This window comes from Pan troglodytes, chromosome Y (assembly GCF_028858775.2).
Source record: "Pan troglodytes isolate AG18354 chromosome Y, NHGRI_mPanTro3-v2.0_pri, whole genome shotgun sequence".
NCBI lineage: Eukaryota > Metazoa > Chordata > Mammalia > Primates > Hominidae > Pan > Pan troglodytes.
In genome coordinates, this window is record NC_072422.2 from 34,764,983 (window position 1) to 34,777,406 (window position 12,424).

Sequence of the window (12,424 nt, forward strand, 5' to 3'; positions counted from 1 at the left end):
CACTCTTGTTGCCCAGGCTAGAGAGCAATGGCACGATCTCAGCTCACCGCAATCTCCGCCTCCCGGGTTCAAGTGATTCTCCTGCCTCAGCCTCCTGAGTAGCTGGGACTACAGGCATGTGCCACCACCCCTGGCTAATTTTGTATTTTTAGTAGAGATGGGGTTTCACCATGTTGGCCAGGCTGGTCTCGAATTCCTGACCTCAGGTGATCCACCCGCCTCGGCCTCCCAAAGTGCTGGGATTACAGGCGTGAGCCACCGTGCCTGGCTAATTTTTGTGTTTTTAGTAGAGACGGGGTTTCACCATGTTGGCCAGGCTGGTCTCGAACTCCTGAACTCAGGTGATCTGCCCGCCTCGGCCTCCCAAAGTGCTGGGATTACAGGCGTGAGCCACTGCGCCCGGCCTCCCCAAGGAGCACTTTTACAGCCAAACCCACCTCTCTCAGCTCTCACTCCTGCTTATATCCCTGCAAACCAGGAGACTGTTTTCTATTTGTAAAATTTTGCCATTTCAAGACAGTTGTATTAATGAAATCACTGTGTGTGTCACGCTCTGGAGTCGTCTTTTTTTTCCGACTCGGCATAACTCCCTGGAAATCCATTAAACTTAAAAATAATTAAATTGAGGCCCAGCACGGTGGCTCCCGCCTGTCATCCCAGCACTTTGGGAGGCTGAGGCGGGTGGATCACAAGGTCAGGAGTTCGAGACCAACATGGTGAAGCCCCATCTCTACTAAAAATACAAAATTTAGCCGGGCGTGGTGGCGGGTGCCTGTAATCCCAGCTACTTGTGAGGCTGAGGCAGGAGAATCGCTTGAACCCGGGAGGCGGAGTTTGCGGTAAGCGGAAATCGCACCACTGCACTCCAGCCTGGGCGACAAGAACAAGACTCCATCACAGAAAAACAAACAAAACAAAACAAAAAAATAAACCATGGACTTCTAATTAATTAAAAAACAAAGAAGAGGCCAGGCGTGGTGGCTGATGCTTATAATCCCTGCACTTTGGGAGGCTGAGGCGGGAGGATCACTCGAGCCTAGGAGTTTGCGTGGTGGCTGATGCTTATAATCCGTGCACTTTGGGAGGCTGAGGCGGGAGGATCAGTTGAGCCTAGGAGTTTGAGAGCAGCTCAGGTAACACAGCGACACCCCATCTCTACAAAAAGTATTTAAGGCCGGGCGCGGTGGCTCACCCCTGTACTCCCAGCACTTTGGGAGTCCGAGGCGGGCGGATCACGAAGTCAGGAGTTTGAGACCAGCCTGACCAACATGGTGAAACCCCGTCTCTACTAAAAATACAAGAATTAGCTGGGCGTGGCGGTGGGCGCCTATAATCCCAGCTACTCGGGATGCTGAGGCAGGAGAATCGCTTGAACCCGGGAGCCGGAGGTTGCGGTAAGCCGAGATCATGCCAGTGCACTCCAGCCTGGCGGACAGAGTGAGATTCTGTCTAAAAAAAAGAAAAAGTGTTTAAAAAATTAGGTGGGCATGGTGGTACATGGGTACAGTTCCACCTACGTGGGAGGCTGAGGCAGAAGGATTGAGCTCAGGAGGTGAAGCCTGCAGTAAGCTGTGATTGCACCACTGCACTCCAGCCTGGGCAACAGAGCAAGACCGTGTCAGGAAAGGAGAGGGGAGAGGAGAGGAGGGGAGGGGAGGGGGAGGGAAGGGGAGGGGGAAAGAGACAGAGAGAGAGAAAGGGAGGGAGGGAGGAAGGAAGGAAGAAAGGAAGGAAGGGAGAAAGGAAGGATGGAGGGAAGGAAGGAAAAGAAGAGGGAGAGAACAAAGGAAGGGAGTGAGGCAGGGAGGAAAAGAAAGAAAAGAAAGGGAAGGAAGGAGAGAGAAAGAAAGGAAGTAGGGTGGGAAGGAGGAGGGAGGAAAAGAAGAGAAGGAGGGAAGGAAGGAAGGAGTGAAGAGAAGGAAAGAAGGAAGGGAGGGAAAGAGAAAGAAAGAAAGAAGAGGAAGAAAGGGAGGGAGGTAGGGAAAGAGAAAAAGAGAGAGACACAGGAAAAGGAAAGAAAGAAAGAGAAAGAAAAACAAAGAAAAAAAAAGATACAGCAAAGGAGAGAGGGAAGGAGACAAGGAGGGAGAGAGGGAGGGAGAGAGGGAGGGAGAGAGGGAGGGAGGGAGGGAGGGAGGGAGAGGGAAAGAGGGAGGGAAGGAGAGGGAGGGAGAGAGGGAGGGAGAGAGGGAGGGAGAGAGGGAGGGAGGGAGGGAGGGAGGGAGGGAGAGGGAAAGAGAGAGGGAAAGAGGGAGGGAAGGAGAGGGAGGGAGAGAGGGAGGGAGAGAGGGAGGGAGGGAGGGAGAGGGAAAGAGGGAGGGAAGGAGAGGGAGGGAGAGAGGGAGGGAGAGAGGGAGGGAGAGAGGGAGGGAGGGAGGGAGGGAGGGAGAGGGAAAGAGAGAGGGAAAGAGGGAGGGAAGGAGAGGGAGGGAGAGAGGGAGGGAGAGAGGGAGGGAGAGAGGGAGGGAGGGAGAGGGAAAGAGGGAGGGAAGGAGAGGGAGGGAGAGAGGGAGGGAGAGAGGGAGGGAGAGAGGGAGGGAGGGAGGGAGAAAAGGAAGGAGGGAGGGAATAGAGAATAAACAAACAATGAACATTTTTCTCACTGTTCTCAGGGAAGAGGATCCACGTGGAGAATGGTGGGTTGACCACTTGGACGGTGTAGTTGGTCACTTCACATAAGGAAATTGCTCCAAACTGGCAATAGCTATTGTTCACTGCCTAAGAGAGACATAGGACTATGATGGCTGCTGAGAGACCATGCTTAATTTGATGCTAATCATGTTCAGATTTTTTCTGAGGCAGAGTTTCGCTCTCGTCGTCCAGGCTGGAGGGCAGTGGCGTGATCTCGGCTCACTGTAGCCTCTCCGTCCCGGGTTCAAGCCATTCTCCTGCTTCAACCTCCCGAGTACCTGGGATTACAGGTGCCCGCCACCACGCCCAGCTAATTTTTAAAGTATTTTTCTGGGTAGAGACAGGGTTTCACCATGTTGGTCAGGCTGGTCTCGAACTCCTGACCTCATGTGATCCGCCTGCCTCAGCCTCCCAAAGTGCTGAGATTACAGGCGTGAGCCACCACGCCCAGCCAAGACTTTTTTCTGTTTTTTTTTTTTTGAGACGGAGTCTCGCTCTGTCACCCAGGCTGGAGTGCAGGGGCGCGATCTCAGCTTACTGCAAGCTCCACCTCCTGGGTTCACGCCAGTCTCCTGCCTCATCCTCCCGAGTAGCTGGGACTACAGGCGCCCGCCACCACGCCCGGCTAATTTTTTTATATTTTTAGTAGAGACGGGGTTTCACCGTGTTAGCCAGGATGGTCTCGATCTCCTGACCTCGTGATCCACCCGCCTCGGCCTCCCAAAGTGCTGGGATTACAGGCGTGAGCCACCGCGCCCGGCCACAATTTTTTTCTAAAGATACAAAAGCTTGAATAAAAATAATCCCACTTAGCAGTAAATATTAGGGAAATATTTTTCTGTTTGTTTTGCTTTGTTTTTTTCTTGTTTGTTTGTTTTTTGTTTCTTTGTTTTTTTGTTAAGACAGGGTCTCACTCCGCTTGCCCAGGCTAGAGTTCAGTGGTGCGATCTCAGCTCACTGCAACCTCCACGTCTCGGGTTCAAGCAATTCTCCTGCCTCACCACCACACCCGGCCACATTTCATTAATCTACTTGTGTATTCTTCGTTTTGTTTGCTTTTGTTTTTGTTTTTTTTGAGACAGAGTCTCGCTCTGTCGCCCAGGCTGGAGTGCAGTGGCGCAATCTCGGCTCACTGCAAGCTTCTGCCTCCCAGGTTCAAGCCATTCCCCTGCCTCAGCCTCCCGAGTAGCTGGGACTACAGGCACCCGCCACCACGCCCGGCTAATTTTTTATATTTTTAGTAGTGACGGGGTTTCACCGTGTTAGCCGGGATGGTCTCGATCTCCTGACCTTGTGATCCGCCCGCCTCGGCCTCCCAAAGTGCTGGGATGACAGCCGTGAGCCACTGCGCCCGGCCTACTTGTGTATTCTTATAGCAATCCGCACGTTGGGTATGAACTTTTCAGTGCCTTTTGATATAGGTAAGGCAGGTTCTCCTTCATTCACCTTCTTTTTCAAAATTTCCTTAGTTTTTTTTCAGCATTTGTGTTTCTAAAGTTGAGAGTCAGTTTGCCATGGTATGGTAAAATCGCTCTGGGATTCTAGACTGTTTTATCTCTACTCTCCAAAATCACATATCGAAGCCCTAAAGTTCAATGGGACTGTATTTGGAGCTGGGGTCTTTAAAGACGTGATTCAGGTCAAATTAGGTCACTAGGGAGAGTCCGGATCCAATAGGACTGGTGCCCTTATAAGAAGAGGAGACGAGGACACAGACACAGACAGAGGGTTGACCCTGTGAGGACACAGGGAGAAGACAGCGTCTCCAAGCCCGAGAGAGAGGCCTCAGGAGGAACCAGCCCTGCCCACACCTGGATCTCAGACCTCCAGCCTCCAGGACTGTGGGAGAATCAATGTCTGTGGTTTAGGCCTCCTGGGCTGTGGGATTTTATAATGGTGGCCCGAGCAGATGCATGAAGGGCCGTGATTTGAATTGTATTGAACGGACATAGCTCTTGGAGGGGACCAAATAGGTTCTCAGGGAAACGTGCTCCTTTCCCATAAGACACTGACTTGTAAATAGCTCACAGTCTCACCTGGGCCACCCCATGAGGTCTGGCGCTGTTCTCAAACCCTGAGAACGCAGGTGATGACAAGATGGGGGATTTGGAAGGATTTCGTGATGAGGACCTTGTTTCCTGAGCACACACTTTTGTTTTGTTTTTGCTTTTCTTTTTGCTTTTGTTTTGAGATGGAGTTTCACTCTGTCTCCCAGGCTGGAGTGCAATGGCACAATCTCGGCTCAGTGCAACCTCGGCCTCCCAGGTTCAAGCAATTCTCCAGCCTCAGCCTCCTGAATAGCTGGTATTACAGGCATGTGCCACCACATCTGGCTAATTTTTCTTTTTATTTTTTGAGATGAAGTCTTGCTCTTGTCCCCCAGGCTGGAGTGCAGTGGCACAGTCTCGGCTCAATGCAACCTCCGCCTCCCGGGTTCAAGCAATTCTCCTGCCTCAGCCTCCCAAGTAACTGGGATTACAGGTACCCACCACCATGCCCGGCTAATTTTTATATTTTTAGTGGAGGCGGGGTTTCACCATGTTGCCCAGACTAGTCTCGAACTCCTGGCCCCAGGTGATCCATCCGCCTCAGCCTCTCAAAGTGGTGGGATTACAGGTGTGAGCCACTGTGCCCGGCTAACTTTCGTATTTTTAGCAGAGACAGCGTTTCACCGTGTTGGCCAGGCTGGTCTCGAACTCCTGACCTCTGGTGATCCCCCCGCCTCAGCCTCCCAAAGTGCTGGGATGACAGACGTGAGCCACCATGCCCAGCGTGGGGTTGGGTTTCGCACCAGTCATAGCTTAGCCTCATTTCACTTTCACATCCACCCTGTCCAGTGTGTGCCATCTTAGATATCCCGCGGACGGGGAACCAGACCCTCCAAAGTCACTTCAAATCCCACAGCTGACTTCGGGGCAGAAACCAGGTAGTCATGACACCAGCGATGGGAGCAGTATTGGTTCTGAGATTCCTGCAGAAGACGGAAACGTCTTGTTCGTCAACATTAGAGAGTCTGGGCCATGCGCGGTGGCTCACGCCTGTAATCCCAGCACTTTGGGAGGCCGAGGCGGGCAGATCACGAGGTCAGGAGATCGAGACCCTCCTGGCTAACACAGTGAAACCCCATCTCTACTAAAAATACAAAAAAATTAGCCGGGCGTGGTGGCGGGCGCCTGTAGTCCCAGCTACTCGGGAGGTTGAGGCAGGAGAATGGCATGGACCTGGGAGGTGGAGGTTGCAGAGAGCGGAGATCGGGTCACCGCAGTCCAGCCTGGGCGACAGAGCAAGACTCCGTCTCAATAAATAAATAAATAAATAAATAAATAAATACGTAAATAAATAAAATAAAAATAAAAAACAATAGAGAGTATGATTTACCGGCATAGAATAGTCGGCGTCTTTAACACACTCGATATCGGTCACATTTCTGTTAAGGTCCCAGGTCAACTGCTGAGCCTTTGCTTTCATCCTTAGGTTCGTGATTGGTGGGTTTGGATCTAAAACGGTGACAGGTTGGAGTTAGAAGAGATACGTAAGAATCTTAAAACGGCATTGTAAGGGGTATGGTTTTTTTTTTGCCCGTGGAGTTAGCCAATACCTTTGGGAGGTGAAGTTCTTTTATTTTATTTTTTTAAATTTTTTGAGATGGAGTTTCACTCTTGTCGCCCTGGCTGGACTACAGTGGCACGATCTCGGCTCACTGCAAGCTCTGCCTCCCGGTTCAAGCTGTTCTCCTGCCTCAGCCTCCCGAGTAGCTGGGACTACAGGCGCCCGCCACCAAGCCCGGCTAATTTTTTTTTTTTTTTTTTTTTTGTATTTTTAGTAGAGATGGCGTTTCCCCGTGTTAGCCAGGATGGTCTCGATCTCCTGACCTCGTGATTCGTCCGCCTCAGCCTCCCAAAGTGCTGGGATTACAGGCATGAGCCACCGCGCCAGGTCAAGAATCTTAAAACAGCATTGTAATGGGTATGGTTTTTTTGCCCGTGGAGTTAGCCAATACCTTTGGGAGGTCCATTTCTTTATTTTTTTTAATTTTTTATTTTTTTCAGACGGAGTTTTGCTCTTGTCACCCAGGCTGGAGTGCAATGGCGTGATCTCAGCTCACCGCAACCTCTACCTCCTGGGTTCAAGCGATTCTCCTGCCTCAGCCTCCCGAGTAGCTGGGATTACAGGAGCCCACCACCATGCCCGGCTAATTTTTGTATTTTTACTAGAGATGGGGTTTCACCATGTTGGCCAGGATGGTCTCGATCTCCTGACCTTGTGATCTGTCCGCCTCGGCCTCTCAAAGTGCTGGGATTACAAGCATGAGCCACCATGCCCAGTTGATATACAACAATCTTAAAACAACATTGTAATGGGTATTTTTGTTTGCTTGTTTGTTTTGAGACGGAGTCTCACTCTGTCGCCCAGGCTGGAACTCAGTGGCGCGATCTCGGCTCACTACAACCTCCGCCTCCCAGGTTCAAGCGATTATCCTGTGTCAGCCTCCTGTGCAGCTGGGATAACAGGTGCCTGCCACCACACTCGGCTAATTTTTGTATTTTTACTAGAGATGGGGTTTCACCATGTTGGCCAGGCTGGTCTCGAACTCCCGACCTCACATGATCTGCCTGCCTCAGCCTCCCAAAGTGCTGGGATCACAGATGTGAGTTACTGAGCCTGGCTGGGAAGTGGAGTTCTATGTAGACAGGAGACTTCTGTGAGCTGGTAGAAGTCATAAAGCAAACGGGCGCGGTGGCTCACGCCCGTCATCCCAGCACTTTGGGAGGCCAAGGCGGGCGGATCACAAGGTCAAGCGATCAAGACCATCCTGGCTAACACGGTGAAACCCCGTCGCGACTAAAAATACAAAAATTAGCCGGGCGTGGTGGCGGGTGCCTGTAGTCCCAGCTACTCGGGAGGCTGAGGCAGGAGAATCGCTTGAACCCAGAGGGGGAGGTTGCAGTGAGCCGAGGTTGCACCACTGCACTCCAGCCTGTGCAACAGAGTGAGACTCCGTCTCAAAAAAAAAAAAAAAAAGAAAAGAAATCATAAGCCAATAATGCCATATTGATCTAATCAGCCTTCCTTATAAGCTTGATTTTGTCACATCCCCAAAGGTGTGGGATGTGGGGAGAGGGAAACTCAAGCAAACAGACCAATTATGCTGGTCCTGTGGTTGTAAAGTATACCTTTTATAACCAGGTATGTCATGCGTGTTATTTTCAAGAACTGAGAACAAATTGTGGTTTAGGAATGTCACACAATGGCCGGGTGCGGTGGCTCATGCCTGTAATCCCAGCACTTTGGGAGGCCGACGGGCACAGATCACTTAAAGTCAAGAGCTGGAGACCGGCCTGACCAACATGGACAAACCCCATCTCTGCAAAAATACAAAACTCAACCAGGCGTGGTGGCGGGCACCTGTAATCCCAGCTACTTGGGAGGCTGAGGCAGAAGAATCACTTGAACCCTGGATGTAGAGGTTGTAGTGAGCTGAGATGACGCCACTCCACTCCTGCCTGGGTGACAGAGCAAGACGCTGTCTCAAATTTAAAAAAAAAAGGAAATTTCACACAGTCTCCTATATACACTGTGATTTTTGAAATGGCAGTTTGCAAATTGCAAAAGAATATATTTTTCTTTTCCTTCCTTTTTTTTTTTTTGAGACGGAGTTTCACTCCTATTGCCCAGGTTGGAGTGCAATGGTGCAATCTTGGCTCACTGCAGTCTCCGCCTCCTGGGTTCAAGCGATTCTCCTGCCTTGGCCTCCTGAGTAGCTGGGACTACAGGCATGCGCCACCACACCCAGCTAATTTTGTATTTTTAGTAGAGACGGGGTTTCACCCTGTTGGTCAGGCTGGTCTCGAACTCCTGACCTCAGGTGATCCACCCGCCTCGGCCTCCCAAAGTGCTGGGATTACAGGCGTGAGCCACTGCACCCGGCCAAGCATGTATTTTTCAATATGAGGCATGATTATTATACTGTGGTATCCATTTTCTTACCTAGCTCCCAAACTGAGCAATTCTGGTATTGATGGAAGATCAGAGTACATACATTCCAATATACATTGAAGCATAATGAAATAGTAACATATTAACACCACAGTGTCAGAGTAGAAGGCGGTCTCTTTAGGCCGGGAACCATGGCTCACGCCTGTAATCCCAGAAGTTTGGGAGGCCGAGGTGGGCAGATCACGAGTTCAGGAGTTCGAGACCAGCCTGCCCAACATGGTGAAACCCCGTCTCTACTAAAAATACAAAAATTAGTCGGGCGTGGTGGCGCATGCCTGTAATCCCAGCTAATCAGGAAGCTGAGGCAGGAGAATCACTGGAACTCGGGAGGCGGAGGTTGCAGTGAGCTGAGATGGCGCCACTGCACTCCAGCCTGGGTAACAGAGCGAGACTCCGTCTCAAAAAAACAAAAAAACTCCGTCTCAAAAAAAAAAAAAGAAAGAAAGAAAAAGAAGGTCTCTCTTAGCCATCACAGAGCTCAAGATATTTCATAAATGACCTGTACAAAGATGTTAAAGGCAATATTCTTTTTTTTTTTTTTTTTTTTTTTTTGAGATGGAGTCTCGCTCTGTCACCCAGGTTGGAGTGCAATGGCGTGATCTTGGCTCACGGCAACCTCCGCCTCCTGGGTTCCAGTGATTCTCCTGCCTCAGCCCCCTGAGTAGCAGGGATTACAGGTGCACACTACCACGCCCAGCTAATTTTTTGTATTTTTAGTAGAGACGGGGTTTCACCATGATGGCCAAGCTGGTTTTGAACTCCTGACCTCAAGTGATCCACCCGCCTCAGCCTCCCAAAGTGCTGGGATTACAGACGTGAGCCGTTGCACCCGGCCAGTAAAAGGCAATATTCTATCACATTTTGCTGGTTACCCAAAGCTAGAAACATACATCAACTATTTCTCTAGGGTTTATCTCTGATCGGCCACTTAGAAAACTTGAGGAAATGACTTTATAAACTGTAAGGATCTTGAGTGGTTATCAAGGTCAGCAACCTTGGTTTGATAAGCAGGACCAAAGCATAAGAATGTCTAGACTTCTGGCATTATTTTCTTCTAACTTAGAAGGATAATTTATCCCTTAAAACAAACTGTCTGGGGAAAAAAATTCTTACAAGAAATTCATTCATTCACTCATTCATTCATTCATTTTGAGACGGAGTCTCACTCTGTCGCCCAGGCTGGAGTGCAATGGCGTGATCTCGGCTCACTGCAACCTCCTCCTCCCGGGTTCAAGCGACTCTCTTGCCTCAGCCTCCCGAGTAACTGGGATTACAGGCGCCTGCCACCACGCCCAGCTGATTTTTGTATTTTTAGTAGAGACGGGGTTTCACCGTGTTAGTCAGGCTGGTCACGAACTCCTGACCTTGTGATCGTCCACCTGCCTTGGCCTCCCAAAGTGTGTAATCCCAACCCCGAGGCAGGCGGATCATGAGGTCAGGAGATCGAGACCATCCTGGCTAACACGGTGAAACCCCGTCTCTACTAAAAATATGAAAAATTAGCCCGGCTTGGTCGCGGGCGCCTGTAGTCCCAGCTACTCGGGAGGCTGAGGCAGGAGAATGGCGTGAACCCAGGAGGTGGAGCTTGCAGTGAGCAGACATCATGCCACTGCACTCCAGCCTGGGCGACAGAGCAAGACTCCATCTCAACAACAAAACAAAAGGATCGCCTCAGAGTAGAACTTCTGGCCGGGCACGGTGGCTCACACCTGTAATCCCAGCACTTTGGGAGGCCGAGGAAGGCAGATCACCTGAGGTCAGGGGTTTGAGACCAGCCTGGTTAACATGGTGAAACCCCGTCTCTAGTAAAAACAGAAAAATTAGCTGGGCGTGGTGGCGGACACCTGTAATCCCAGGTGCTTGGGAGGCTGAGACAGGAGAATCAATTGAACCCAGCAGGTAGAGGTTGCAGTGAGCCATGGTCACGCTATTACACTCTAGCCTGGGCAACAACAATGAAACTCTGTGTCAAAAAAAAAGAAGTTAAAGAATGAAAAGCAAATTAAAGTTAAAAGAAATTCAAGGTAAAGTGAAACCCTGCAGTAATAGACCGTAAAAGCCAATGAAAAAAAAAGGCCGGGCGCTGTGGCTCACACCTGTAATCCCAGCACTTTGGGAGGCCAAGGCAGACGGATCACTTGTGGTCAGCAGTTCTAGACCAGCCTGACCGACATAGTGAAATCCCGTCTCTATCAAAAATACAGAAATTAGCCAGGCATGGTGGTGCGCGACTGTAATCTCAGCTCCTCGGGAGGCTGAGGCAGGAGAATCGCTTGAATCCGGGAGGCAGAGGTTGCAGTGAGCCGAGATCACACTATTGCACTCCAGCCTGGGCAAGAGAGTAAGACCCTGTCTCCAAAATAAAAATAATAAGAAAATGAAAAAGTAAGATAAACAATGAAGGAAACTGGAAATTGTTATTGGTGCTGTTGATCCCAGCATGTGAGTTTCATCAAAACACCTCACATGGCATCTGTGTCATGATCAGGTCCCTGCCTCTGAGGTCCTATTACCGTTTTGCAAGATGCTGCATTACAGGGAACTTGGTGATGGGTACAGGGAAGTGTCTGAGTCATTCCCGACCGCTGCATGAGACTCTGCCATGAGCTCAGCATGAAAAGTTTCCCTGAAGGACTGCACGCTGACATTGTGTGTCTGTCTACCCCCACCGCTCCCCAGGTGGCACGTGCATTTTTTCTCCAGTTCTTACCTTCCTTCGTTTGCAGGAGACAGGGCAGGGCGATCAGGAGCAGCGTGAGCCAAAGGAGGACCATCGGGAACGCAGCTCCGGAACGCAGGACAGAGGTGCCTGCTGGAGGAGAAACGAGAGTCAGGCAGCGGGGACTGGCTGTGAAACTGGGTTGCGGGTAATGAAGGACGCTTGCCCCTTCCAGAGCCTGGTGCTCACAGCAGAAGGAACTGCTTCTGGAGGGAAAGTGGTGGTGAGTGTGCATATGTGTCTGTGTGCAAATGCGCCTTTGCACACGCATGCACGTCAGAGTGTGCTTGTACATGTGTGCACTGTGTGCACGAATATTCGTGTGTGTGTACATGGGTCTATATGTCTGCATGCCTGTGTGTAGCCATGTCTGTTTGCACATTTGCAGGACTGCATGCATGCCTGTGCACACACGGGTACTGTGTACATGTGTCTATGTGTGTGTGTGCTTGCACATGTGTGTACATTTTTGTGCCCGTGCGTATCTGTGTGCACACATAAGTGTTTGTGTGTTTTCTTTTTTTTTCCTGATGGAGACTCGCCCTTGTTGTCCAGAGTGGAGTGCAGTGGCACGATCTCGGCTCATTGCAACCTCTGACTCCCAGGTTCAAGCAACTCTCCTGCCTCAGCCTCCTGAGTAGCTGGGATTACAGGCACACGCCACCATGCCTGGCTAATTTTTGTATTATTTATTTATTTATTTATTTTTTGAGATAGAGTTTTGCTCTTGTTGCCCAGGCTGGAGTGCAATGGCGTGATCTCGGCTCACTGCAACCTCCGCCTCCCAGGTTCAACCGATTGTCCTGCCTCAGCCTCCCGAGTAGCTGGGATTATAGGCACCCACCACCACGTCCGGCTAATTTTTGTATTTTTAGCAGAGACGGGGTTTCACCGTGTTGGCCAGGCTGGTCTCGAACTCCTGACCTCAGGTGATCCACCCACCTCAGCCTCCCAAAGTGCTCGGATGACAGGTGTCAGCCACCGCGTCCAGGCTACTTTTTGTATTTTTTAGTAGAGATTTGACCATGTTGGCCAGGCTGGTCTCGGACTCCTGCCTCAGGTGATCCGCCCGCCTTT

General features: G+C 50.5%; 1 protein-coding gene across 7 annotated transcripts in view; it reads right to left on the reverse strand.

The window, feature by feature from the left end:
• Positions 1-12,424, reverse strand: part of LOC107972835 (interleukin-3 receptor subunit alpha) — a 40,628-nt gene that overhangs the window by 23,354 nt on the left and 4,850 nt on the right. For 4 of the 7 annotated variants that reach the window (XM_063805053.1, XM_054677235.2, XM_054677231.2 and 1 more), the window contains exons 2-4: positions 11,339-11,440; positions 6,010-6,128; positions 2,604-2,718 (exon numbers count right to left, since the gene is read on the reverse strand). In XM_063805053.1, the coding sequence (XP_063661123.1) occupies positions 2,604-2,718; positions 6,010-6,128; positions 11,339-11,402 (298 nt within the window). In that variant the 5' untranslated portion in view covers positions 11,403-11,440. The remainder of the gene's footprint in view (positions 1-2,603; positions 2,719-6,009; positions 6,129-11,338; positions 11,441-12,424) is intronic. The other 3 variants (XM_063805054.1, XM_063805052.1, XM_054677234.2) reach the window with 1 other exon arrangement.